This window comes from Mobula birostris, chromosome 24 (assembly GCF_030028105.1).
Source record: "Mobula birostris isolate sMobBir1 chromosome 24, sMobBir1.hap1, whole genome shotgun sequence".
In the NCBI taxonomy this organism is placed as follows: Eukaryota; Metazoa; Chordata; class Chondrichthyes; order Myliobatiformes; family Myliobatidae; genus Mobula; species Mobula birostris.
The window spans coordinates 28294256-28310524 of record NC_092393.1 but is presented as its reverse complement, the minus strand read 5'-3'; the positions used below and the strand labels follow the sequence as shown (position 1 = coordinate 28310524).

At 38.2% G+C, this 16269-nt stretch overlaps 1 protein-coding gene across 6 annotated transcripts in view; it reads right to left on the bottom strand.

The window, feature by feature from the left end:
* The window catches only part of arhgap44a (Rho GTPase activating protein 44a), a 310890-nt gene that overhangs the window by 38094 nt on the left and 256527 nt on the right, over positions 1-16269 (bottom strand). For all 6 annotated transcript variants that reach the window (XM_072242166.1, XM_072242168.1, XM_072242169.1 and 3 more), the window contains 6 exons: positions 11709-11790; positions 9979-10106; positions 8691-8802; positions 4848-4929; positions 3505-3585; positions 2347-2460 (listed from right to left, as the gene is read on the bottom strand). In XM_072242166.1, the coding sequence (XP_072098267.1) occupies positions 2347-2460; positions 3505-3585; positions 4848-4929; positions 8691-8802; positions 9979-10106; positions 11709-11790 (599 nt within the window). The remainder of the gene's footprint in view (positions 1-2346; positions 2461-3504; positions 3586-4847; positions 4930-8690; positions 8803-9978; positions 10107-11708; positions 11791-16269) is intronic.

Below are 16269 nucleotides of genomic sequence, written 5' to 3'. Positions count from 1 at the left end.
CAAGAGAGGGGTTGGGAGTTTGATATTACTGTCACTGTTTTTATTCTCCTTGTGGGCGTTATATTAGTTCTTATAAGAAGGAGAGGTTGTGGGGGGTGGGCTTTGTCTGTGTTTGGGAGCTATTGCTTCTTTTTCTTTCCTGTGTGGGAAGTGGGTGTTGATATCTTCTCTTTCAATGACTTCCATAGTTTTCTGTATTTTATGGCTATCTAGAGAAGATGAATCTCAGAGTTGTATTCTGCATATATACTTTGATAATCTTTGAACCTTTGACCTTGAAGAAGTCTATGGCTCTATGCCAAGAATTTATCCTCTTCTGATGTTATCAAGTAGGCAACAATATTGAACAAACCACAAAAATAGTAGAAACTGATTCTATTTAATGTTTTAATGGTATATTACTGTTGGTAAAACAAAGATTGGGACTAATCTGGAGACTGAAACATAATAACTTGCATCATACACCGGGGTGCTCTCTATGGTTACCCAATGAGGTAACCATAACCCTTGGCCAGGAGCAGATGTCGTCAGGTGGTGCCTAACCTTCATAGAATGTTTTGACCCTTATCCATGACACTCTCCAGTTGGCGGGTCAGCAGTGGTGGCCAAGTCACTGCCCATCTGCTTCTGACTTCCAGCTCAACTCCTCTCTCCTGCTCCATATCCAGCAAGAGGCTCTTTCTCCTTCCTCCCCCATCCAGCGAACTGCTTGATTCTTGCTCTTTTAATCAAGGTCCAGCGCAGACAGTGACCTCCTTGCCAACCTTGCTGGGACCTCTCAACGGCTGATCTCCACGGGAAATAGCCACGTCTGGCATCCTTTGTCCGTGCACTCCTGGACTAAGGACTGGCACTTCAAGGCCTTCCTCTCACGAGCCTCCTCACATCCTTCCTCCCGCGGTGCTGTGAGCTCCACCAGGATGATTTTCTTGTCTTTGGTGGACCACAATACGATGTCTAGTCGAAGTGTGGTTTGCACCACATCAGGGAACTCCCCACATTGACCCTCATCCCCCATGATCTGGCCATTTGCAGCAGATTAGATTAAGGCCTCTTTAATATGATTGGTGTGGCCCTCTCCTTGATGAAAATGACTGCTCTTTTGCCTCTCTGCCAGCTGGTCTCTTTTTACACAGCTCCCACTCCAGTGTTTCAGCAAGGGACAGCAAGACACATGTAAAACAACTTTAACACAAGGATGATACAGCCATCTATACCGTCCTTGTGTTAAAGCTGTTTTGCATCCTTACATTGTGTGTACCAGTGACCCCGCTGACCACAAAGCTTGCAGTTAGAGTCCTCTCTCAGCCCCCATGTGTGCAACTGTGATGGTGCAGGAGGAGAGAAATGAGGAAGGCTCCAGTCTCCAAAGCTCTGCCTGTGATCTTGCGCTTGGGAGATGGTATTTCATCCAGGCACCCTGCAACCCCAACTCCAACTCCACTGCTTTCGTTACCCGCCTTTCATCTTCATGGTTCTGTACCTCTGCCTGGACCATGTCACGCTTCTCCCTTGCACTTGCAGTCCCCCAGTGTTGGAGTGATGCTGAGCTGAGGCCTTGCCGTCCCAGGCATGGGTTGCCAATAATGTCTCTCAATTGCAGGGAGCTCACTGCCTGGTCTATGGCCAAGTTGGCGGCCCACTTTCAGCCCGATCTTGTTGTGACCCCTGCTTGGTTTATTAGCTTGTCATCGGAACCCCTCAGTGTTAACACAAATCTACACTTTGCCACCTTGAATTCCTCTACTACCGATGACAACTGGAGCCGTAGCTGGCCCGAACTTATGTACAGCCCCACTAAAGAAAACCTTGGGGGGAGGGGGGAATCCCCAGCCATGTCCATGGGTGCTTGTTGACTTTCCTCTCAATGCCTTCTACTGTGGTCATGGAGAGCTCGTACACCATGAAAAGCCAGAGCAGCATGGGTAGAAGACCACGTTGGTACAGCAATGTCTTAAATTTACCAGTAAAATTATTTCTAGCTATTTTTAAAATGATTGTATTGTTAAATATTACATGAGGGAATGACAAGTTACACACAAAGTTATCTGTATATGGGCCCAGGGACATCGATTAGGTGTAATTATCTCCGTATGGCATTGAAAACTGCATAAAATTTTGACATAAATATTTAGGTTTGATTACATCTAGAAAGACAACAAACTGTGGAAGAACACAATATTATGAAAAGCATTGCCTGTGTTTCTGCATTGAATTGCAGAGGGATCAAATGAGAGAAGTTCCTGACTGTTGTGCTAACTTGTGATGGTGAGATGCGCATTGATTGTTACATTGTTATCGTAAAATCAAATTCTTGGCCAGTATCTTAAGGCAAAGAAATCTTACCCTTCATTGGCTGTCCAGAGTAGATTGGGCCCCAGAACTATTGCCATGTTACCAGGGGTCATTTTGTTGGCATCTTGGTATTCTGTTAGTTTGGCTAGGAATTTTATCAAGTATCTGCAGTAAACATACATTGCATTGAGTAAAGTAGCTTATTTTCAAAAATCAAGAAAGCTGATGTCAGAATGTTTAGCAATAAGATTTAAAACATTCACAGTGTTTTTATCTCAGTAGACCGAGATTATAACTGAATCTTTAACATCAAAAAATATCCTAAGCTGGATGGTTGATGGTGACTGATTCACTAATATATAAACTTCATGATGAAAAGGTGGAATATGGGGGTGTCAAAGAAATGGACTTTCTCTTTGGTCTTAGAGGAGAAGAGAGGCAAAGAGGCTAAAATAATGAATTTCAGAGCATGGAGCCTAGATGGCTAGAAGCATGGTGGATCAAAGCAAGCGGGATTCTACAAAAGGTAGGAGTATTGGTTGGGGAACTGAACAGGGTGTAAGCCAGAGAGCTGAACAGCTGGAAGTGCTGTAGGCAAGGCTGAGGAAATGAAGGAATTTAATGGAACGTGCACTTTAGAGGAATTAAATGGCATACGGGTTTCAGAATTTTCATATGAGAGACTGGCCAGGTAAGTGTTGGAATTGTTAAGATGATACAGGTATCTTTAATCTCAAAGAAATGTTTTTTTAAGAGCTCTATTAGTAGTCAGTCTGCTGTACAAGAATTTGTCTCTGACATGCATTAGATTTTCTTAAAAGAAGAATTTTCAAGTTCAATAGTATTGAATATTTATAGATTAATACTAAATTAGAGGTTAAAAGATTATGCAAAATACCCTCAATCTCCTCTAATATATAATGCAAAAATAAAGTACACAAATAACTGTGAGTACAGAATAAGAATTGCTAGATTATGTTGCAATATCCTCTGTAGACTGTAATCCATTCCATAAAGCTACACTGACAAATATCAACTAATAAATTCCGGCTTTTTTTTAAAGACTCCTGGGCAGACTTCCTTTACTCATTATGTAGCACTGTTTGGTCATCCACACTAACATAATTATTCCTTTCACACAACTGCACTAATAACAAACTAAATAGAGGACAATTGTTTAATTACACACAATGAGGTACTTAAATTTACCTGAAATTGTTGTAATTAGCCTTGGGTAGCTTCTCACATGCATTCCATAATGCCTGAAGCCGCTTGTCTTGGTCCTGAATACTGATAGTTTCAAACAGAGTAACAAAATCATATATACTATATATATTTCAGATTTCTGATATCTAGTTCAAAAATATGAAATTATTTTAATGATAAACATGAATAAATATGCTTCTCTGGAAATAGTAAAAAGAAGTCTTACCAAAAATACTTGATTAGTTAGTCCATTATCTAACTCCAAATATATATGAACTGTCATATAATTTGTCTAATTTGATTTTCAGATATAACCATAACTGTGGGCTGAAATTCTGAGTTGTTACACTCAAAGTTAATTTTCTTTCTGTTTTAGACTTCTTTTTTGAGAACCTTGTGCACAAAGTACACATTATGGACTGACTCAGTGCTAACATATTTCCTATGCTATGCTTCAGCTAACTGCAGACTGGAAAGTTGAGGAAGGGAAGTTTTACAGATCAACCCACAATGAAAACTTCTCCAGTTCTCAGTGCATTAGTGCTGTGCAATCAATTTCCATTTCTCCACTTGCCAGCAAACAAAAAACTACCAACTGTATTCGTAAACATCCAATTTATTCTTTCCACAGCGTTATAGCTGGGCAAGGAAGGCCAGATATGGTCCTTTCCTCTCAATGTTGGAAAATGGCTACTTTGTGCTCAGTACAAATGCTTACAATTCACCTGCTATGGGGATATTCTAAGAAGATTAGGGGCATAGACATCAATAAAAAAACATAATTCAAAATTTTTGCATTGCTGTAGACTTTCAGCATCTGGGAAACCTTTTCTGTGTACATAATTCAAAAGATTTGTTCAAACCTATTCTAGTTTTTCTGTCCAGAGGATAGTTCAATATTTTATCATTGAGTTTCTCTCACAATTACATTTCTCAGAATAAAACAGCACACAATAAGTTTTTAGCCCCTAATTATTCAAATCCGGTTTGTTGCCCTCCAGAAACATAGACATTTTCTTATGTTGAATGTTTGAGCAAAACCAATGCTTTTCTATATAAATGCAAACTGAAGATATTGTTACGCAACTTTTTTTTGAATTAATTAAATGCTTACAATGAAAGTTAATTCCAGGTGTCTAGTCATCTGAGGAAAAAAACTAATTATTGCACACCATACAAAATATCAAAATAATAATGCATTTAGCTAATTTCTATATGAAATTAAAAGCATCAGCTGATAAATTTCCCTCTTGAGAAGTTATATCAGAATTGTAACAAACCGAAGGCCTTCTAAGCCATTCATAGCAACATATGAAACTGAAAGAATTGATAAAAATAATACCTACTTTGATGCTTGTATCCATTCGTCATACAATTCAAATGTCATCAAAGGTTCTGGTAATTCTCGAAGATATGATTTAAGAGCTCCTTACAAATAGAAAACAGTTTTGTTTTCATTTCACTAAGGTAACAACAGGATTATTGTAAATGCTGTCCATCTCTCCTGAATGTAACAAATTATTTTCTTCATTATGGTAAAAATCACAGTACATAAAAATATCTTTTTAAACAAAGATTTCATTCTTCCTTTTTATGGCACGGGTATTCCTCTACAACTCTCTCCAGGCTTCATGCACTATCAGTTACTCCAAAAGACTGGAAGTAGAATAAATACTAAAAGGCTTTTATTAACAGTAAAATGGGTCCTCGTCCATGCTGAGTATCTGCCCTGGACTGAGAGGAGGACCCATGGCCCAATCGCCTTTATTCAGGGTTCTGTGGGAGGAGCAGTCAGCAGAGGGGCGTGTCCAGACAGGTAACCCAGTTACAACCTACATATATATTTTTTTTTCCCAAAAGGCTGTGAATATGATGGCAAGGAATATGACTTCATGACTTTTACCTTGAAACTACACTGCACTACATGGAATGCTCACAAATGTGGCCATTCCTAATATCACAATAATTTTTCATGGAATCAATGAAAGGCATGATTTGGCTGAACTGGCTAATTGGATCTCAATATGAAGCATCCTCTTGATGCTCAAAGTTCTCACTCTTTGATCTTGAACTGATGAATTTAAGCTTTGGGTTCTGGGCACCAAAATTGTCTTAACACTAATTAGTCATTCGGGCAATTCTATTTGTTAGTTGAGTGCTTCTCGACTTGAGGGAGTTATTGCTTGGCACCCTAGCTTCCAAGGGTACAGAAAAGAGGTCACTGGTGTTGCAGATAATCTGAGTCAGGGCAACAACTGATAAGAGTCCTGCATTTAGTAGGTGGGTCCAAATAAAAGTCTCTTAGACCACAGAAAATCTGGAATTACACAATTAATTCAGGAGTATTCATATTCTGTGGGAAACAAAATAAAAAATGCCAAGAATATGACTGAGCAGGCTGTCTGAGCCTGTGAACTTCTATTTTTTGGCAGATAGGGTTTAGCTTGATGAAAGCCATATGCTGTGCACGGTCTTGACTGCTGCATTTACAGAATGCACAGACTAGCCTTAAACCTCCAAAACTGAGAGGCATCATTTAAAAATACCTTCCGTTCTAGCAGCGTTTCAGAGTTTAAGGACATCAGCAAGAATAAAATTAGCATTAATTGGAGAGGAACTGTCATGTAGACAATGAGTAGATAAGGAGAGGCACCAAAGATTGGACAGACTTTTTTTATCATAAGGATTTTTGCCCAAGGCCTAACAAAGTGCACGTACCAATAACATTAACACATGCAATGAAGATCTTAGTCATATTGATTGCAAAAATGCTCACACGATGATTCTATTTTCTACACTTCCTTCCCTGAGGGACTCTTGCAAAGAGTCTGACAAACTATTCTCCATGCCCTAGTTGTTCCCACTATCAATTTTGTTTTGCATACAGTAGTGCAAACAAGAGTAAAAGCTGCACAGATCTCAGTGAGAGTACAGCGTTGGATAAAAACATATGAAACGAAAGTTAACAGCAAAGAAGAAATGTTTGCTGCTGGCCTCAAACAGAGAAAACAACAAAGATCAAGTGAATTTTATGATGTGAATTTCCCTTTTCCACTGTCAACTACTAAGGATCGCTGCCATTCAGTCATCAAGTTGGCTAAGTAGCCAAACATACTGATTGATTTTTTTCAGGCAGCTGTGACGAGAATACACATAGATTAAGATGTTCGCTGTCCTGTGCTGGCACCAGTGGGATCAGCAGTTGGTCTGCCACCTGTCTTCAGGAGAAAGAGAGATAAGGAAAACAATGGAGCAGCATTTGGAGATGTTAATGAAGGGACGGGAGAGTTTAACGGAAGGAGAGCTGTCAAGATCGGCTCCCCCTTTGAACCCTGAACTGTTTGAAGTGATGGACAGGCGATACCCCAGCAGGGGGATAAAAAGGGACAGGTTCGCTAAGGCAAGACACACATGACACCCCGAGGTAACGAGACCCTGGAAGCGGTGCGCCTCCCACAAGTCGGTGGGAAGTTTTGGAAGGCTGATCGCGGGACCAAACCATAGACGCACAGGGTGGAAAGGCACGATCAGCGGGAACCTGGTGTGTGTCCGCCCTTGCCTGGGTGCCAGGTTCACCGCAGAGAAACGATCGTATCTGGAAACGGAGGGGTCACGGTCGGTGACCTCAGAAGACATTACAAAGGGCTCGCCCGAAAGCTGACTGCGAAGAATATCGAAGGTCTGTGTGGAAGCCGTTTGAATATTCATTCATTTTGCTCTCTCTCTCCTTCCCCCAACTGTCCATCTCCCACGGCAGTGATTACGGTGAACTGAACTGAACTAAATTGAACTGAACTTTGCGTCACTTTGAAACTGGTCATTTACCCCTAGACAACGACAGAGTTTGATTGATCCTGTTATCCTAATTCTGTGTACATGTGTGTTTATCATTGCTGAACTGTTGCATTTATTATCCTTTTGTGTTGTGTTTGAGTACTGTGTTGCTTGTTTCTTTAATAAAACTTTCTTAGTTCTAGTAATCCAGACTCCAACTGACTGATCCATTTCTGCTGGTTTGGCAACCCAGTTACGGGGTATGTAACACAGCAAACCAAGAAGATATTTTAATTCACATTCTTAACAAGCTGTATATAAACTGGGACTTAAACATGTAATTAAAACTGAAGTAGAAATATCCTAAATATTTTTCTAAAGCAACTTTGATGTATTTGGAGATATTCATTTCAGGAAAACACAATTTATATACATAAAGTCAGATTTTTGAGTCAGATAGACTTTTGAGCTGTGATTATTTACCAAAAGGGGGCACAATCTAGTTTTGAAGGAAACGTATTCAGTGCATTTTACAGAAATACTTTTGTGTAAATACTTTAAGATGAAAATATTGTGACTTCAATGTACCAAATTTAAAAAAGCAGAATTTGGAATATGCACACTTTTATTTTAAGGTATTTATACTTCTGTCTCTTAATTTCATGTTAATTCAAGTTATTCCCCTTAATTTTATTGGTGTAGGCTACAAACAGCAGGGTCTTTGAAGGATATTTGACTTAGGATTTCCACATTACACTAGGTAGGGTACAAATCCCTGAACTGCAGTCAGTTTCATTAACAGCTGTTGACTGTATTATTAAGGCCATGAACTCATGTCCGACAAGAGGGGCAAAAATTATAACTATGCTCTAGATAGTTAATGTAATAAAGTAGGTTATTACTATATAAAGCTTATTGAGAGCTAAATAATTTTCAGAAAGATCCCCATTAGAAAGGAAATATATCATGGATTAATTTGCAACATACAATAAAGGATTGAAACAACATAACAAAATAAAACATCATTTTACAAAGAGAAAACTGTACATTAAAATCTGGTGTATATTGTGTATCAGGTATCACTGCAGTGTTTTATATACTCTATTATATTGACAAACTAAAAGATGTAAAGCAACTGGTATTTTATCTGTAAATTGAATATGATAAAACAACTGAATTATAGGGTTGACACCTACAATCTTCAGATCATAGAGCTTTGATTCGCTCCTTGTTTTATAACCTGCTACAGCACTGGCCTGACAATAATCTCATTCAAATTAGAAAATTTTCTCTTAATACATTAAGTGGTCAGATTAACTACATAATCAAGATTATGCTGATACAAATGATGGTGATTTTCACTTAAAAGACCCAATAATTAATTGCACCACACCAATTACCACTGAGTGACATACCTGCTACAGCATGAGGATCCACAGAATATTCTTGCACATCCAACACACCACAGTCAAGTGAAGCCTTTAGCTTCTTCAGTTTGGAGGCTGAAGCAGCTACCCTGAAAAGGCCCTGGGGAGAAAAAGCTCTTACCAAAATCACTGGCAACTCATTAGGTTTACACAGAACCACAGAGGGACAATTCCATTATCAATACTTTAAAAAATGCTACTTCTGGCAATAATTTGTCAGTCCTTTTAGATTAAATGAGCAGCACTTGGATGTGCCTAAACCTCACAGCAGAAGCACATCTGGAGAATAACTTCTGGGAGCTGAGTGATCAGCCATGCATTAAATATACATAGGTAGGTAGGTCTTCAGTTGTTTATTTTAAGGGGACAACTTAAAGATGTTATTTGCCATACATGAAGAGATTGGTTTGATCATTCAAAAATGTGGTAACGTAATTAATTATCAATTAATATCACAATGTGCAACACACCTCAGATATTGACAGAATTGTTTGTTCTTTATCTGTAGATAATTCTGCAGAGTAGGATTGGCACAATGCAGTTACCCAAGATGATTGAAACGGTGTTTTAGCCTGAAATGTTAACTGTATTTCTTCCTCTACAGTTGTAGTATATATCCAGCATTTCCCTTGAGTGGAAAATCCTACAAAAGGTAGTGGATTCGTCCCAGTACATCACGGGCAAAGTCCTCCCAACCACTGAGCATGTCTACAAGAAATGTTGCTGTAGAAAATCAGCATCTATCATCAAAGATCCTCACCACCCAGGCCATGCTCTTTTCTCACTGCTACCATCAGGTGGAACATAGCGGAGCCTCAGGACTTGCACCAGCAGGTTCAAGAACAGTTACCACCCCTCAACCATCAGGCTCTTGAACGAAAGAGATAACTACACTCATTCTAACTCTGGTGTTCCCTCAGCTGATGTTTCACTTTAAGGACTCTTGTTATTTCATACTCGTTACTTTTTGCTATTTATTTATATTTGTATTTGCATACTTAGTTGTTCATTGATCCTGTTTACAGTTACTATTCTATAGATTTGCTAAGTCTGCCCGCAGGAAAAAGAATCTCAGGGTTGTATGTGGTGACATGTATGTACTCTGACAACATATTTTACTTTGGCTTTGAACTTTGACTTTTATTTTGGATTTTCAACACTTGCAGTTATTTGGTTTACCAGGGCAGTAACAGGTCAACAAATGCATTCCTAAAGATCTAGAACACAACATCAATGGTGGCAGATAAAACAAGAACTAAAGAGAGCAGACAGATACCTCTTCCTGCATGCCACACTCCAGTAACATTGTCACACAGGCCTCAACAGGAAATGCTATTTCTCGTCCACTTATTGCAAGATGTTCTTCTAGCGGCTTGCCAAAGGAAGGCTTTTCTATCCAAGCCTCTTTAGTAGGAAATAAAAAAATGAATATTTCCAGACATTAGCAGAAGATTTTCATAATATTCCTTAATGAATAACTGTTAATAGATTAACAGTGCTCTTTAGTTAGCATCTGCTACTGGTGCTTTGAAATTAATATTGATTCTGCTTTGAGCTTTCGCATTTTTATTCATAAAATCACAGTGTTATACAGTGTGCCAACAAGTCAGTCAGCCCAACTCATCCATGGTGACCAAGCTGTCACATTTGTCTGTGTTTTGGTCACATAGCTCTGAATCTTACCATTCTTGTACCTGTCTAAAATATTTAAACATTGTAATTGTACCCACCTTAAAATTCTATGGCACCTCGTTCCATATACCCACCACCACCTGTGGGGAAAGCATTCCCTGCAGGTCCTTTTTATATCTTTCCCCTTGGACCTTAAATCCAAGTCCTCTTTTTACGGACTCCCCTATCCTGGAATAAAGACTGTGATCATCCATCTTAGTTAAGTCGCTCATGGCTTTATGTATCTCTTTATTGTCAATCTTCAGCCTCCTACTCTCCAGTGAAAAATAAGTCCCAGTCTATTCAACCCTCCCTTGTTACTGAGGCCCTCCCTCCAGTCCAGACAACAACCTTGTGAACCATTTCTGGACTTTTCAGATTATTGGCATTCTTCCTACAGTGGAGTGACCAGAACTGTACAATACTCCAAGTGCGGTGTCACCAATGACTTGCATTGTTGCAACAAAACTTCCTATATCCAGTACTCAATGCCCTGAAAAAAGGCAACCATGCTAAACACCTTCCTGCATTTAGATGGGATCCAATTCAATGCTGCAGCTGATTTGAGGAGGTGTATGGATTATTCTTGGTTCTGTTTCACATTATTACGTTGTAAAGCCCAACACCTGAGCTTATAAACAATAGTTTCTTTGTAATATACAGTAAGGTAAACATGTCTATGGTGTATTCAGCCTCAGCTAGTGTCTTTGCTTGTGAAAAAAAAAACAGCCCTTAAAAATGATAGCAAAGTATCTCTATTGTTACATGACCAATACAAATGCTGAATATTGAGAGAATAAGTGAGACAAAAGCTGTGACCATGATTGGAAAAAAATAGTTTCCTCATTCTTGGGTTTAAAAGATCGTGATTCCCAAAGAAAGTACTAAGTGGCATTATGATTTGGTGCTGAGCCAATGTTCATGTTCACAAGCTCTAGGAAGGACCGACATGTTAATTAAGTCAGGCAATTAAGCCTAGGGAAGCTCAATATATCTCTCTTGGGCTTTTGCGTCATCACTATAAAGCAGGACTACAAATTAATTTCCTTAACCTCAGTTTAAATGTGAGCATATTTTACAGAGCCTTGCTTACGTGCTTACGTAACCCATTATTATGATCTTCCAGAAGTTCTATTATGCCTAGTAGAGATTGTATTAATGTATGCATTTTTTATTGAGTATTATAAAATTCATTATTTCATTACAACTACTATAATTGCTTAATACAAAGTGATTAGAAATGCTTCCAATGTGATTAGAGTAGGATACAGGCAAAATGCTGCCTCCAATATTGCCTTTATACAGAAAGGCAGAAGCACATTAAAATTTGCTTACCTTGTTGAGCTTTAATCTGAGGCAGTACGCTCTGTAAAAGTACTAATGACTTCCTGTGATACTCTGCTTGCACTTCTATTAGCTGGGGAACACAGAATTCACAATAAATTGAAATACAGACTGAGTTCATCCAATTTCATACCGTTTCATTAAGCAAAATGTCAAGTAGAGAAGAAACGGCTCAAAATAAAAAGGAATAAGAAAGGTATATTGGCCTTCAAAACCCTACCAAAATGATAATGTTTAGTGTTAAGTGAACAGAATATATATTTTGGTTTTGTGTCTTAAAAGATGACAAAATTAAAGCCTGATTTAGTTAAAATGTTTAAAATAAACAAGGGACTTCATAATGCAGGAAAAGTTACGGAAGTGAGTTTCTCTAGTGGGGCAATCAGGATAAGAGCATAATCGTAAGATTACAACTGAGCTAATTAGGTTTGGAATCAGGAAGTACTTACTCATGCAAGGGTATTAGAAGTCTTTCATCCAAACTGCTGTCATTACTGTGTCAATAAACAACTGCAAGATGCTTTTAAGTTCAGATTTTCAAGACATAATTTGAGAAAAGAGAGTTAAGATGAAAGTCAGCCTTGAACTAACAGGATAGCAGAACAGGCTCCAGGACAATGATCTAAATTTTGGAACAGGGATCTTGTTCCAACTTTTCTTTGAAATGCAAGAAAGAAGTTGTTATTAAAAATAATCAAACATCTCAATAAGATAATAAATTGGGAAGTATTAATTAATGGCCTTACTGAAATGCCTTCTGAAGACTATGTTTCGTCTGAAGAAAGTGTCATAATGTAACATTGATTTGGCATTCCAATTTTTAAGACAATGAGTTATGGAGAATGCAAAATATCATGTGTTCTGTAATTTTACTCCGAAGTTAAAGATAGTAATATTATTAAATACTTTTGAATAGTAGCTGCTACAGCTGTAAATGAAAGATGTTTAAACATTTAATTAGGATGCTTAAGAGAGCTGTAACTGAGTCATGATTGCAGTTCACTGAACAATAAGTTAAATTCAAAATATTAAAAATCCAAAATAGCTGATTTTAGTCCCCATGTTCTAGCATTACAATTTGTTTTCATGGCTTGGCATCATCAATGTTCCTGCAAATGGATTGCACACCTTAACCACCAAATGTTACCTCATGTCTGTTAACATAAAATGTCTTCTGGTACTTGAGTGATGAAACTGTGTATTGTGTGAACATTGTATGGTATGCTTATAGGTGTGTCAATATGCAATTCACTATATTTTTGCAGGAAACCTGTTGGTTATTGTCTTAAACAAAGACAATTATAAACCACGTTGCCATGTGTTAGTTAATGAACAAAGTAAATAGAAATATTTCAAAATTATATTCTCTTGTAACATAAATAATAAAACAGAACATGTTATACCTTGAACAGGCTAAATGCACTTTTCTGATCAGCAGTTCCATTGTAAGTGTTGGGAAATTACCTAAAATGTGGAACTCTCGCTTTCTGGATGACTTTTTTGCCATTCTTCTGCAGACCAACATGTCCATCCCTGAATGGACTAGCCAGTAAACTTCCTATCTGAGAATTTACCATCACACTTCAGTTAAACTTGCTATTACATCCCATAGAAATGAAGATTAGACATCTCCCTATTGAGTCTTCATGAAATAAATGACATGCACAGTCAGTACTGGAATACCATCAACAACCTCCAATACCTCAATCTAAAAAGGTATGCGGAAAGCACCATTTTGGACATATATTTCCATACACTATTTAACTATTTATTTTAAATTCACAGCACCATCCTATTCAAAACCATACCTAGGTCAAATACACAGAGATCCCAAAATGTAATTGTAACATCATGTGAAACTTGAACTGTACATTTATACAAAAGTAGAACTGTAGGCTGGCATTTTAGGCCTGAATCAGGAATTTAGTTGAATAATTTTGATTAAATTAATTTGGGCTAACTTGATTTGGAATAAAACTGAAAGTGATTTCGCATGCAGGAATCCCGCTAACTTGGAATAACTATAATATACAACGCAGTTGAAATACTGGGAAGTAACAGGAATGCAATGTTTTCACATATCAGAAGGTGAATGGGGCAGATTCGGTATATTGAGATTTCATTGTCATAGTGGGTTGTACATTTGTGGATTTGCTGAATTAATATCAAATTCATATAATGAATGTAAATGTAAAATACACTGTAAAAATAATTACGTAAGAATGAAAGGCTTGATGTTCCAAAAGCTCAGTGAATTATTTAAATATATTGTGTATCGCTTCCATGCGCTTTAATTTTTATTTACTTTATTTAGAGATACCATGTGGAACAGCCCAATGAGGCTCACTGCTCAGCAAGCCACCTATTTAACCCTAGTCTACTCACAGGACAATTTACGATGACCAATTAACTTCCTAGCCGGTACATTTTGGAATGTGGGAGGAGACTGAAGCACTCCGAGCAAACCCGCGTGCTCACAGGGCGAACGTGCAAACTCCTTACAAAGGATGCTGGAAATGAACTCTGAACATCAACACCCCAAGCTATAACAGTGTTGCACAAACGCAATATACCGTGGCACCCCATGGTATTCAGAAAGGGGTTTGGCGTTAAGATCAATATTTTGGTCAACTCAAAGGAACGATGAAAAATGGCCAAAGGGAAACTGGGCTACCTTCTTACTTGGAATGACCATAACATCATGCAAATTATAGGGACAGAAGTGATTCACTAATATTAGTTTTTACACCTATACATATATCTGCACAAAGGCTTTAGGGGAGAAGGAACAGGTGACAAGAGCTTTGATAGTTATTAATCCAAAACTGAAACCTGAAAGTGGGATACATCATCAAGGACCCCCACCATTCAGGCCATGCTCTCTTCTTGCTGCTGTATTGGGTAGGAGGTATAGGAGCCTTAGGTCCCAAGCTATCAGATAAAGGAACAGTTATTACCCTTCAACCATTTGGATCTTGAACCAGTGTGTATAACTCACTTTATCTCAACACTGAGCTTATTCCACAACCTATGGACTCAGTTCCAAAGACTCCACAACTCAAGTTCTCAATATTATATATTTACTTATTATTTTCTTTTGTATTTGCACAGATTGTCTTCACTTGCACATTAACTGAATGCCAATCTTTGTGTATAGTTTTTCAATAATTTTATTGTATTCTTTTGTTCTGAGAAGGCTTTTTAGAGCAGATTGTGATTAAGCCCGCTAAGGGAAAGGGAATTCTGGATCGACTGTTGTGTAATGAACCAGATTTTATTAGGGAGCTTAAGGTAGAAGAACCATTAGGAGTCAGTGATCATAATATGATATAATTCACCCTGCAGTTTGGGAGTGAGAAGATAAAATCAGATGTATCGGTATTGCAGTACAGTAAAGGGAATTATAGAGATAGGAGAGAAAAACTGGCCAAAGTTGACTAGGAGGGGACACTATCAGGGACAATGGCAGAACAGCCACGGCTGGAGTTTCTCGGAGCAATTCAGAAGTCATTGGATAGGTACATCGCAATGATGAGTAAGTATTCTAAAGAAGGGTTGATGCAACCATGGCTGACAAGGAAAGTCAAAGACAGCGAAACAGAGGGCATATAATATAGTAAGAATTAATGGAAGTTAGAGGATCATGAAGCTATAAGGAGAGAAAAGATGAAATATGAAGGTAAGATAGCCAATAACATAAGTGAGGATACCAAAAGTTTTTTCAGGTATATAAAGAGTAAAAGAGAGGGAAGAGTAGATATTGGACTCCTGGAAAATGATGCTGGAGAGGTAGCAATGGGGGACAAAGAAATGGCAGATGAACTTAATAAATATTTTGTGTCTTGCTTCACTAACAATGGAAGACACTAGCAGTATGCCAGAAATTCAAGAGTGTCAGGGGACAGAAGTGAGTGTAGCTATTAGTTATTACTTAGGAGAAGCTGTTTGGGAATTGAAAGGTCTGAAGGTAAATAAGTCACCTGGACCAGATAGATTACACCCCAGGGTTCAGAAAGAGTTAGCTGAAGAGAATGCGGAGGCATTATTAATGATCTTTCAAAAATCACTTGATTCTGGAATGGTTTCCGGAGGACTAGAAAATTACAAATGTCATTCCACATTTTAAAAGGGAGTGAGTCTGCAAAAAGAAAACTATAGGCCAGTTAGCCTGACTTCAGTGGTTGGGAAGATATTAGAGTCCATTATTAAGGATGAGGTTTTGGGGTACTTGCAAGTGCATGATAAAGTAAGTCAAAGTCAGCATGGGTTCCTTAAGGGAAACTCTTGCTTGAAAACTCTTGGAATAATTTGAGGAAATAACAATCAAGATAGATGAAAGGGAATCAATGGAAGTTGTTTACTTGGATTTTCAGAAAGCCTTTGAGAAGGTGCCGCACATGAGGCTGCTTAACAAGATAAGACTCCATGGTATTACAGGAAAGATACTAGCATGCACAGAAGATTGGCTAGACTGTCAACAGGCAAAGAGTGGAAATAAAAGGGGCCTATTGGGTGTTGGTGACTCGATGTGTTCCAGAGGGGTCAGTATTGG